The sequence below is a fragment of the Mastomys coucha genome, unplaced genomic scaffold (genome assembly GCF_008632895.1).
Source record: "Mastomys coucha isolate ucsf_1 unplaced genomic scaffold, UCSF_Mcou_1 pScaffold21, whole genome shotgun sequence".
Taxonomy (NCBI): Eukaryota; Metazoa; Chordata; class Mammalia; order Rodentia; family Muridae; genus Mastomys; species Mastomys coucha.
In genome coordinates this window covers 109,050,357-109,063,406 of record NW_022196904.1, presented here as the reverse complement: position 1 = coordinate 109,063,406, position 13,050 = coordinate 109,050,357, and the positions used below count along the sequence as shown (strand labels likewise).

At 42.2% G+C, this 13,050-nt stretch overlaps 1 protein-coding gene across 1 annotated transcript in view; it reads left to right on the top strand.

Moving 5' to 3' along the window:
• Window positions 1–13,050, top strand: part of Dnah3 (dynein axonemal heavy chain 3) — a 172,271-nt gene that overhangs the window by 10,368 nt on the left and 148,853 nt on the right. Inside the window, exons 2-9 of the mRNA XM_031388102.1 lie at window positions 694–798; window positions 1,333–1,555; window positions 4,607–4,679; window positions 5,040–5,214; window positions 5,920–6,109; window positions 7,968–8,163; window positions 11,619–11,744; window positions 12,502–12,697. Of these exons, the coding sequence (XP_031243962.1) occupies window positions 694–798; window positions 1,333–1,555; window positions 4,607–4,679; window positions 5,040–5,214; window positions 5,920–6,109; window positions 7,968–8,163; window positions 11,619–11,744; window positions 12,502–12,697 (1,284 nt within the window). The remainder of the gene's footprint in view (window positions 1–693; window positions 799–1,332; window positions 1,556–4,606; window positions 4,680–5,039; window positions 5,215–5,919; window positions 6,110–7,967; window positions 8,164–11,618; window positions 11,745–12,501; window positions 12,698–13,050) is intronic.

Genomic DNA, 13,050 nt, shown 5'->3' with positions numbered 1-13,050 from the left:
TGTTTTTTGGAGGGGAAACTGGGAATGGAGAAATTTACATGTAAATAAAGAAAATAAAAAAAAAAAGAGAGAGAGGATCAGGTGTCAACTTTTAAAAGCTATCCACTTTGGGGGCCTGACAAGGTGGCTCAGCAGGTAAAGGAGCTTGTCCTGCAAGCCTGGTGACATGGATTCAATCCCTCAAACCTACATAAAGGTGGAAAGAGAGAGTTAATCCTATAAAATTGCCCACTGATTTACAATGCAGGACACATCATGGCACACACATGCATAGCCAAATCATGCACGTGCAAGAATGCATGCACATACTCGCACGCACATAGACACACACTCAAACACACCATGTACACACTCAATAATACTATTACTAATACTAATAATAAATGAATAAAAATTAAAGGAAGTTCACTCTTAATCCTACCTAGGCTTGGGTAATAGGCACATTCAAAACTTGGGGTTCCTTGTGGGGTAGGAAAATAAACAGATTGCCCATAGAGGAAAAGCCAAAGAGGATGTGTTGGAGAAATGACAGGCTGATGACTTAAAAATGGAAATAGTCAGATGTGGTGGATGGGGAGACCTGAGCAGTACTGTGTGCATAAAACGTTGGGAAACCTCTGTAGTTCTCACTCTCTCCAGAACCCAGAAACCTGTCCTAATTACTGAAGAGTGACTTTGCTCCCATTCCCACAGCTTGACAAAAGTGACTCCATACATCATATGAGCCACTCACAGGCACGGCCAGAACTGCCTCCTCTGCCTGTGTCTTCAGATGAGGAGCCATCTGAACTCTACAAGGTGAGTGCCCATGGCTGCCGGCTCTTCTGCTGAAGGGAGAGATCTGAGGAACACACCTCACCTGTAGGGGTATTCATCAGGTGTTAGTAAATTTGAATAGTCTTGGCAAGTGGGATCAATAGCTCTCGCCATTTTGCCACCAGAAGAGACTACAGCCATATTCAATAAAGAGGTTTGTGTTTGCATGAAAGGTGTATTTGCATCTGGCCTTGCCCTTTACCCACTGTGTTAGAGAAACTGTTTCAGCAAGTTCACTTGTAAAATGAGAATAGTTACATGCCTTTCACTATGTTTGTGAAAAATAAAAGCATATTTTTACCTAACTCTTGGGGGTTGAATACTAGCTATTGTCCTTGGCTTCAGATATCTTCCTTCCCCTTGGTAGAGAAGTATCCATGCACAAAGTATCTCCCTGGAGAAAGTGGAAGGCAGAAACACAGCATATAGCATGTGAAACTCAATCTCAGTGGGAGCAGAGCCCAGGCTCACAGAGATGTCTCTGACTATGTCTCCTTTACATTATTTCCCTCACAGACTGTCATGTCACACAGCTTCTATCCCCCACTGATGCAACGTACATCCTGGACCCTGGCTGTGCCCTTCAAAGAACAGGACCACCACCGTGGACCCAGTGACTCTATTGGCAATAACTATTCCTTGACAGCTCGGGACATGAAGCTGAAAGACCTGTTGAAGGTCTACCAACCAGCCACCATCAATGTTCCTAGGAACAAGACTAGTCAACGACTGCCATCAGGTACTTGTAACAACGTGCCATATTTTGTGCAGAAGGGGGCTTCGAAGTGAAACTTCTACTCCTGGGTTTTGATTCTGGTTCTGCCCTTGGTTGAACCTAAACTTGAATACTTCCATAGAGCCTCACTTTCTCTACCTACGAAATGGAAATTACTATAATGGATAAAGTTTATACATCATTTGCAAACACCAGCACTGCTTCACGTACTTAAACTACCTTACAAATAGCTACATCACAGATTACCCCAAGATGACATGACTTAAAGCAAATCCTAGTCATCATTGCTCTGTTTCTATAGGTCAGATCTTTGTGTTTGGTGTAATTAGGTAGTTCAAACTCAAGATCTCTCACAATCAAGGTGTCAACCAAGACCATAGTCACCTAAATACACAGGAAACAACATCAGGGCAACCCACAACACCTAGAAACTTGGCTTTCAAGTTCTAGTTGCTAATACTGTGATTCTTGTGTAAGTCTGAGTTTCCATAACAAAATACATAATCTGAGTAGCTTATAGACAACAGAAATATTTTAATCGCATTCTGCAAATTGGAAAGTCTGAGGCCAAAAAAAAAAAGTAACAAATTCAGTAAGTAAAGAGGGTTCATCTTGTTTTAGAAATCAATGTATCTTTTTTTTAATTAAAATTTTTTATCCGTTTTTATCATTTGTCCTCCCCCAATGCCTCTCGGATCCTCCCTACCTCCCTACTCACCCAACATAGTTCCCTTTCTCTCAAAACAACAACAACAACAACAACTCAAAACAAAGGGAAAAAACAAGACAAAAATAACAAAACAAAGCACACACATACGTGTGTATGCATGCACAACAACAACGAAACAAAAAAAAAAAAACAAAGCAACAAAACCCCACAAAGTTTGTTTTGTGTTGGCCAGCTATGCCTGGGCATGGAGAAGCTGTGGTTTATATACCTAATAACAATCAACTGCAGAAAACTGATTTTCCCTTTCCCAACAGAAATCAATTGCAAATTTCCCCCTCTTGATTCGAGTCAGACCCTGTGTTCACTTGTCTTATTAGTGCCGGGATCTTTTCTGGTTTGAACACGTGAAGGTCTTGTGTATGCCATTCCAGTCCTCATGAGTTCTTATGCACATTAGTCCTGTGGTCTCTGGAGGATGATGTTATTTCCTTGTGTGCCATCACTTCTAGCTCCTATAATCATTCAACCCCCTCTTCCACCCAGATCCCTGATCTTGAGGATAGGGGGTCTGACTAAAACAACTCACTTAGGACTAAGTGTTCTAAAGGCTCCCACTCTCTAAATACTGCCCAGTTGTGAGTCTCTCAATTAATCACCATCTAGTGCAAGAAGAGGCTTCTCTGATGAGGCTTGAGAAAGGCACTCATCTATAGGTGTAGCAATGTGCCATTAGACATTTTACTGCTATGTTCCTTTAGTAGAATAATAGTAGCAGGTTCCCCTGTAGGACCTGTGACCTAGCTAGTCTTGGGTTCTTGGCCACTTTAGCAGTATTAGGTAATGGGTTTCATCTCATGAAATTGACCTTAAATCCATTCTTTTAAAAAGTGGCTTGTTATTCCTATAACATTTGTGCCACCGTTACACCACTATGTCTTGTAGGCAAGTTTCTGTTCTATGTTACAAAGTTATAGCTAGATGATATTGATTATTGATTTTCTCCTTCAGTAACATGCAGAGAAACTTGTAGCATCACGAACACTACTCAGGATGGGCTAGGCTCCTAATTGGGCACCAGCTTTATTTCTCCATGTTTGGTGACATAAGTAAGTGGTGTCCTCAGTAATGCGATTTTACTTTCAGGTTGTGGGGAATGACTGGTAGTCTTGGCGTCTATAGAATTCCTTTGATTCAAAACAAAACAAAACACAATCCATTTCCAACACCAGAGGTTTTACTTGTATGTCTAGTTGAGGTGTTGTCTCCCCTATTATACAGTGACTCCTTTTAAATTTCTTTTCTAGATATCTTAGGAAGCTTCTACAGTAGTGGGTTTCTACATGGCTTTTCAAATGTCTTTTAGTGTTCTCCCTCCTCACATTTCCTCCTTTAGCCTTCCCATCCTCTTCCCAATTTGATCCTTCTAATCAGGTTTCCTCTTCATCTCTTTATAGCTCTTTCTATTTCTCCTTCCTTGGAAGATCCCCTCCTCCCTCATGTGCCCTTACTAGCTATCTAACCTCTACAGTTATTTGGATGGAAATACAGGTATTAAAACTAAAATGCTAATAAATGCATATAAAAGTAAGTAAGCAACTTTTGTCTGTATCTGGGTTGCCTCACTCAGGATCGTTGTTTCTGGATATATCAAGAAATTATTGTATTCTCAGAGTAACTTTTATGTTGAAAGAAATCAAAGGATCTCTTGAGTTTTTATTTTATAAGGAAGGGCATCTAATCTCCATGTCTCTTGAAGTGTTTCTTTAGTTACAAGTATGTCTTTAACATTTCTATGCTATGTTTAATTTCTTCAGACTAATATCTTTACCAAGTAATTGTCCCTAGTTAAAATTTTCTAAAATTGGTTTTGTGTCAAATATTAAATTTATCTGTAGTTACCTCCTTTTTGTTGCAAATGACTTTGGTTTATTTGCAGCTATTACATACTTGTTAGAAATGATACTGATTTTTTAGTTTGTGAGTGTCATAAAATTTTCCTTTAAAAAAAAATAAATCCACTGAGTATAAAAGCCTGAGTCTACTTTACAACAAGTACTAAACAATATGACTGATGCTTAGAAAATAGAACATAGAATGTTAGGCAGTGAATTGAGGAGGAAATTGTTAGTAGTTTTTAAATGTATGGATAAATGGGAGGCATGCTCATCTTCATCTTAGAACTGAGAAGCTGAGACCAGGAGTAATTAAGTGGCTTCTTCAGAGCTACACAGGTACCTGGAGCCCACCTTTTCTACCTCACTGCTCCCCAGCATGTTCACTCACCTTACTGTTCTCCAAGACCATCCCCAAAGGCCACATCCCTGCAGACAGAGAATGGCTCAAGGCTGCCCATCCCTAATGTCTTTCTCTCTCCACTCTCACAGTATCTAAAAGCTCAACAGAGCCCTCCAAGAAGAGAATGAAGTATTACCTCAAAGCCAAGGATGATGTTACCAGGTAAGGTGTCACTGTGGGCACCATAGAATAGAGGAGATTGGACTAAAGCAAGGCCTTCTCTAGTCTCATTCAAGTCATAGCCTGCTTCTTGGCTTCAAAGCATGGTCACACACTCAGTACATTTCCTCCACCATTTTTCAAGGCTTTATATAAAAGTAAGTTAATGGACTGAGTAAAGCCAGTGTTTACAACATGTGAAGTGTTACATATCTGGGTCATTTGACATGCACACATCAAATGTCGATCAATGGCATAAAGGAGAGGAGCTTACCTTGCAATCCTCAGGTTAGAAAAGTAGAGCCGATAAAATATAGTCACCTCTGTGGGACCCCTAAGAGATGAGCTGTAACAACTTTTCAGGGTGCCATTTTCCTGCAAGTACTCATCCTCCTTGAGCATGAAGAACACCATGGACTCCTGCTTGATCTACCCAGAAAGCAGACCTATGAGTCCAGAACAACAGATAGATGTGATGTTGCAACAGGAGATGGAAATGGAAAGTAAAGAGCAAAAACCATCTGAGTTAGATCTGGAGGTACTTTCCTACTGTGCCCCCCAACTTGGTGCACGATATCTCAGCATCTGAGTGATTCTAAAGAGTGAATGATAGTCATCTGGGGAATATTAAAAGAGCACTGAAGTCCAAACTCCACCACAGAGACTGAGGATTTGGATGTGTGTATGTTTGCTTTCTCTACTTGCAGGGGTGGGGGGTTGGGAGTGGCGGAGGGGGTGGAGGGAAAGAGGCACATGGAGGAACAGATCTTAGGAACTGGAGCTTTCAAGTACATAGTTCACCACGTGGCAGCCCATGGTGGGTAGCCAAATTTTTGCCACACAAAGAAGGATACTCAGTTACATCTGAATTTCAGATAGTGAAGATGATGTTTTGTGTGAGTGAGCCAATTGTGTTCTGTATTTTTTTTTTCTGGTGACCCTATCAATCATAAGCAGAATGTAGCCTGAGTTTCACACAGCACTTTAAAAATGAGGGGAATCTCTATAGGAGCCCCAGCTCTTACAAGGAAAACTAAAATACTCAGAGCTGATCAGTTCTCTTCTCCTTTAGTGAGAAGATCCTGCCTTTGTCACCTGTGATGTGTGTGAAGTGACCTGCAAAAGGCATGGATGGCTGCTGTGTGAATGGCCCGTTGACCGCTTGATGGCGGATTGGCTGGTGGGTGGAATAGGTAGACACTGCCATTTGGCCATTACCCTTTTCTTTCTTCATTTCTGGAAGAGATATTACTACTATTTGACCAACGGTATCCGAAAAGACATGATTGCCCCAGAGGACGAGGACGTGATGGTGCGAATTTACAAAATGATTCCTAAGGTGCTGCTGACAACTCCAGCCCTGGAACCCCTTCAAGACTCGCTTAGGTCTGAGAAGGAAAATGACTATTACAATAGCCTCATGAAAAGCATTGGTAAGTCTGGGCTTAAGGAGGCAAGAAGCTCCTACACAAAGGGCACTGCCTTTCTTCTGTCTGTGTGTCTCTGCTTTGCCATTGCTGTTATGAGATAGCTGGAAAAATAAGTTCAAAGGAGAAATAGTTCACTTTGTCTCATGGTTTTAAAAGTTTGGGGATGTGATCAGCTACCACTATTGCTTTTAGGTTATAATGGAGTAGAGTATCACACAGCAGGGGCATGCGGTGATACTGAGCTGCCCACCTTGTCCCACTCAGAGAATAGAGAGAAGAAAAAGAACATGTGTGTGCCAACAGTCTTCTTCCTTTGGATTTTGTTCTATCCAGGCTTCCATCCTGTTAGATGGTCTCTATCTGCAACCAAGAGACAGGTCTTCCTTTCTCAGTTAATGGCTCACATGCCAATCATCTCTGGAAACATCCCCACAGACACACCCAGGAGCATGCCTTACTAATTTCTCAGGCACTGTTTATTCCAATCAAACTGACAAGGAAAATGAACCAACACATAGCCAATTTATCTGTTACCATCCTGATTTCACTGAACTCACCCCAGAATACCATGTAACCTTTGATGCAAATGTTTCTCCATCCCAGGCACCATCACTAAGGGTTACCTTTGAACTAACCATGTTCAAATGGACATGCTCATGGCCTGGTGATCTGGGTAAGAAGCAGGTTCTGATTTAGTGACTGTGCATCTGGGGTGAAGCCCAAGATTCATGACTGACAAGCTTCAGGGGACACGGATGTGATAGACACAGACATTACACTGTGGATACCTAACCTTCAAAATGACCTGTCCATTCTCCTAAGGGTTTTCTCTTTTCTGCTCGGTTGTCTCTTCATCCTCTGTAGTCTAGCACCTCTCCACTCAGAGCATCCTGCTTTACAAGTTCTCCTGGGCCTTTGTTTCTGTGCTGTTGTCCTCACGTATCTGTAGCTTTGAGTTCCTTTTTAGACCATTTGCTTTTGGGTAGTGATGGGCACACCTCTGCTCCTTGCTCCCTTCTATCCTGAACCCAGTGTCTTGTACAGACCATAGATCACACTGGGAAGCATTTAATGATAGATGATATGAGAGAGAAAGGGGAAGGGTGACCCTGCTATTTTTCTGCCTTGCTCTTGCATGTCTACCAAAATACCTAGCTATGTCTGTTTTCCTAACTGTCTAGTGAGGTCAGTGTAATGGCTGTTATCACACAGAAACTATTTCTAAGAGAAGACATGTAAGGTCTTTTGCTTCTAGCTCCAACTTGATTCTCAGGCTATATGCCTGACGTGTGTGCCGTAGCCTAGCTCACAGCTCCTTGAGCAAATTGTCTCACACTTTATGTTCATACAAGACATCCCCTTGTCCCCAGTGTTCTTCCTTTAATAAACTCATGTTCATTCTTCAGGGTGCAGCATAATTGTCACCCGACCAAGATCTCACCAATTCTTCTTTTCTAACAAAACACATTTGATGTCTAAATTTCCATTTATAAGTATCTGGTGCTACTTACTGTATTGATTTATATGTTTGCATAATTCTCTTGGTGAGAGAAGTCAATTAATCACTAACGGAGTGCAGCAAATGCTAATGCACTATCAAAAAAAAAAATGATCCAAGCTCTCTACATTGGGAAGTCACACTTCTTCCAGTGATGTATCTTCTGAAAGAAAACAATATATACCAAAAGAATATACTGCCCCAGTTAAGTCACATCTAATGGCTTACTCCTGGCCCAGCCAATGAGGAGTCATTTCAGTGTGTAAATGGCCAAATACTCATTTCCATTTGGAGTGTATGAAGCTAGAAGCTCAAGATGTTTAAAGACCCTGCCTAATAGGACATCCTTTTTCTTCATTCTAGTTGACTACATCCTTATGGACCCGATGGAAAAGAAAAGGCTGTTCATCAAGAGCATCCCTCGCTTGTTTCCTCACAGAGTGATCCGGGCCCCTGTGCCCTGGCACAACATCTACCAGAGTGCCAAGAAGTGGAATGAGGAGCATTTGCACACAGTGAATCCCATGATGTACAACCTCAAAGAACTGTGGTTTGCAGAGTAAGGAATGGGCTCCTGTTCTTTTGGTCTCCTTTCTTTATTATTCAGCACGTAAGTGAACTTCCTCAGTGTGGTGCACTGTGAGCAGCTCTTGTTTTGCAGTAGAGTGGGCCCAACCGAGATCCCTAGAGAGAATCTGTGAGTTGTGAACATGGGCCTACCTACAGATATAAGAAGTCCTCCTTTACATTCCCAAAATACATTCCCCCTGTCTAAGCCCTGGAGCATGGTGGGTAATTACTCACACTTTGAGCTATTCAGTTTGTGTTAAAATCTTATCTCTGCTTTGCAGGTAGATGGGTGTGCTGCCTCTCAGTTTTAGGCCTTACCTTCTTGGTCTCTAAGCTTGAAATAAGATGTTTTTGCTTTCTAGGGATAGTAAGAGAAATAGGTAACTTGATACATGCAAAGTACTTAGTACCTGATAAAACTTCAGTACCCAAGAGGAATTAATTCATCATTACCTGCATTGTGGCCCTTGTCATCCTAAATTACAATTCTACACTTACTTATCTGTCTCTCCTTTTGAGATATTTAAAGGCTTGAGTCTGTTTTTCTTTTGTGGAGTTCAGTTGGCGAGTCATGGCCCTTCAGTTGTATTTATCAATTACTATATACACTCTAGGAATTATAGGACTCTAGATGAGATGGAGAGAAGACTCTTTTTTTCTTTCAAATTTCCAAACCTGGGATATACAGTTGACTCTTGTTATTGAAAGAGATTATTTCTAGGACCCCAGATACTATAGTTCATGATCTCTTGAGCCTCCTATTTTGTGTATACAAAATACTCTAGTATCTTTATAGTCTCATACTTTTCCATATACTAAAATCATATCCAGAGCAATCATCCTGTCTAGGACAATGGAATAGGGATTGTTATATTAATATGTTATAGGGATTGTTTAGGAAATAATTTCAAGAATAAAATATATACCTATTCAGTACAAAAGCATTCTTTCAGAATAATCTACACACTATAGGTTGACTCCATGTAGGCAGTACCCACAGATATGAAAGAGCAATTGTAAAACTCACTGTGCAACTTCTCTGCTGCTGTGCTGGAGGTCACAATTATAAGTAACTCAGGGAAGAAAGGGTTTATGTTGGCTTGTAGTTCTGGAAGGACAGAGTTTCTTATGGCAGCAAAGGCATGGCAACAGTCAGAGAAAGCACAGCAGCAGAGTCAGGTGGTCACATGATCATGGTCTAGCCACACATGCGAAACAGAGGGAAGAGGAAGTGGGATGGGGCTAGAAACCCTTAAAACCTGACCACAGTGATTGTCTTAGCCAGGCTTCTTCTTATTGTGGAGACAAAACACCATGACTGAAAACCATCTTGGGGAGAAAAAGAGTTAGTTTTGCCTACATTCCTATATCACTGTTCATAACAAAAGAAAGTCAGGACAGGAACTCAAATAGCGCAGGAAGCTGGAGGCAGGAGCTGATGCAGAGGCCATAGAGGGATGCTACTTAAGGCTTGCTCCCCATGGCTTTCTCAGCCTGCTTCCTAATAGAACCCAGGACCACCAGCCCAGAGAGAAAGCACCACCCACAATGGGCTGGGCCCTCTCTCATCAATCACTAAATAAGAAAATGGCCACCAGCTGGATCTTATGGAGGCATTTTCTTAATTGAGGCTCCCTCCTCTCAGAGGACTTTAGCTTGTGTCAAGTTGACATGAAACTATCCAGCACAGTGACATACTTCCTCCAGCAATGTTCCACCTCCTTGGTATTCCACATTCTTCCCAAACAGTGCCATCAACTGGGGACCGAGTTTTCAAATCTAAGAACCTATGGAAGACATTCTCATTCAAACCACCATGCTTACCCCTTTAGAGCGCATGCACAGTAGTTGTTATGTTTGTCACAAGTTTGTGTCACCCTTACCACTATCTAACTAAACGACATGTCTCATTCACATCCAATCCACCCCTCCAGCCCCTGGAAACCACTGATCTTCATTGTCTCAGTAGATCTGCAGCTTCTGGATGTGTAATATATACTGAATCATACAATGCATGGTCTCTTGTCTCTGTTTTCTGAATTACATACAATGTTTTCAACCTCCATTCACAGGGAAGGAAATATCAGGAACATTTCTTGTTATAACTGAATAATATAGTTATTATATTAATTATGAATTATTATTATTAATTATGAATAATATAGTTATTATATTGCCATAGTTTGGCAGTACCATATTTTGTTAATACCATTCTATTAGTTACTCTGGGAGAGGGGAGAGAGTATGGCTTTATTTTTTTTAAATGGACTTCTCAAGAAAGGGTACAATTCAGATGGGAAAGGTTACTGAAAGTCAGGCTAATGAATCATTTGAGCTCATTAGAAAAATCAGGGGCACAAAGCCACAAGGGGAAAGATTTGTCAAGGAAATTATATGCTGGTTTTGTGTGTATATGTGTGTGTGTGTGTGTGTGTGTGTGTGTGTGTGTGTGTGTGTGACCAACCTGTGTACCAACTTGTGGAATGTGGCAAGTGGCAGAGAGACCACAGATCCAGAGAAATGGGAGGGGGAAAAGGAGCAATATAGGAAGGATGAGGAGTCACCCTTTCATTCAGCAAATATTCAGAGTGTCTATACAGTATAAGCTTAGACTCTTATGTGGGTTGTGTGGTGAACCTGCCCAAAAGGTGAGCAGTGTTGGTCCAGAGCAATATAAGTTCAACCTAACTCATCATAGAAGCTCCAGCAGTAAGGCTGAGGAGATGGCTTAGTTAGTCAGCATAAGGACCTGAGTTCATCCTCCAGCTCCCATCATACACTTGGAATCCTAGGAATGGGGAGCTAGAGACAGGAAGTTCCAGGCCAATAAAAGACCCTGTCTTTAAGAAACAAGATGTCACCCGAGTAAAGACAGCCAAGGTTGAACTCTGGCTTACTTACACACACACACACACACACACACACACACACACACACACACACACACACACACACACGGTGGTGGAGAACAGAGAAAGAGGGAGAGGGAGAGGGAAAGAGGAAAGAGAAGGAAAGGAGAGAGATCCAAAGAGCTTGAAGGAACTTGGGGCTTAACTCTCTGCTGGGTTGTAGCAGAGAAGAATCAGAAGTGGTCTGTGAGCATGCGGGTTCTGCTTCTTCTCACATGTTGTTGCTCAACTCCAGGTCACAAGCATTCACACAGAGCAAATTGTGAATGGTGCTTCTGTCGTTGTTCCAAGTAGCAACACTGAGCTGCGTTTTAGTTTGGACAGCAGAGAATGGAGGCTTGGGGGCTCTTCCTTACTTTCTGTGCTTCTCTACCCACCCCTACCCTCTTAACCCCCTGAAACTGCCCAGCATCACTAGTTTTAGGGGGTGCTAGTCTAGCTTAAGAATTCAAAACCTGAGAACATGTGTCCTTTGAACTTGCCCCACAGGATGGATTAGTCTTTTACTGTGGCATTTCTCCCTCGCTTTTGGCAGATTTAAAAACCTCAGGTTTGTTCGAACAGCAGACTTACTGGCTGGAAAACTGCCTCTGCTGCCTCACGAGTACGAGGAGGAGATAAAGAAGCACTGCTTGGATATGCGGCAGATTCTACTCACCAAGTCAGTGTCTCCCACAGATCCCCAGTATTGTAAGGATTTAAACCTCCCCAAAATGAGAGCTGATCCTGGAAATGACGGGAAGTTTGTTGACTTCCCACAATACCTTCTTGACCTGTCCCTGTCATGTGCCTATCCTCTGGCAACCTTATATCCAACAGCCCTCTCTGCCCTTCCTCCCACACTCCCTCTGCCTGAACCATGTTTGGCCAGGATACCACTCCCATTGTGTCTTCCTTGGGATCCTCTTAGTCTTGGTGCTAAGGCACAAAGTACTGGGATTGAGATGACCCAAAATGAATAGCCTCAAGGGCCAAAGTTCAGGGGGTTTCAGACATTAGGCAACCCTTTAGCAAATCCTTCTTTTTAGCAAATGTGTTCAGTACTATATTCAGAACCAAAGACATTACCAAGTGATGAGATTATCAGTCAGGTTGTATCTTGCTGTAACAAATACCAGAGAAAATCAACTTAGGAAGGAGCTCACATTTTCAGAGGTATCTTGCCCAGCATAATGGGATGGGAGCTGAGTGGCTCGCAACACAGTGGCCAGGAAGCAGAGAGGGAGAAAGTGCTGGAGGCTCCTTCCTTCTTGCTCATTTAGCCGAGCCTCCAGCCTGTGGGACTACACTGTTAATGTTCCTCCCCATCAGTCAATCCTCCCGAAAACACAGTCACTCCCAGAAGTGTGCTTTAGTAACCTCCTGGGCTTAGAGAGCTCAGAAAGCCTCTTACAATTGGTGTTCTCCTGTCTCTGTAGATGGATCCCCACCTGTGCCCAGCTCTTTGTGACACAGAAGGAACACTGGGTTCACTTCGCTCCCAAGAACGACTATGACTCCTCTCGAAACATTGAGGAATACTTTGCTTCCGTTGCTTCCTTCATGTCCCTACAGCTCAGAGAGTTGGTCATTAAGTCCCTCAGGGACCTCGTTTCTTTCTTCATGATACACAAGGTTTGTAGCCCTCTCGAGGTAAGACAGCTTAGTTTGAACTCATGCATGTCCTCAGCAGTGAGTTGGCCAGACGGCGAGATTCTGAATTGAATACACACTGGTGACTGTTGTCTTTCTTTTTAAAATGCACAGCAAACTTTTGTCAAATTATCACCCACTACTAAGTTGATTAAACAGATATCTCTGAAAGCAAATTTCTAAAACGTTTTCTTAAGAGAATGAAAGGATGATACACAAAATGGGATATGTACCTCTTTCAGTGTTGGGGAAGGCCACTTGTTTTCATCTTTTCTGGTACAAAGATGGAGTTGAGACATTTTGCCGTCAACCTTTGTCTTAACATTTAGGAGCTG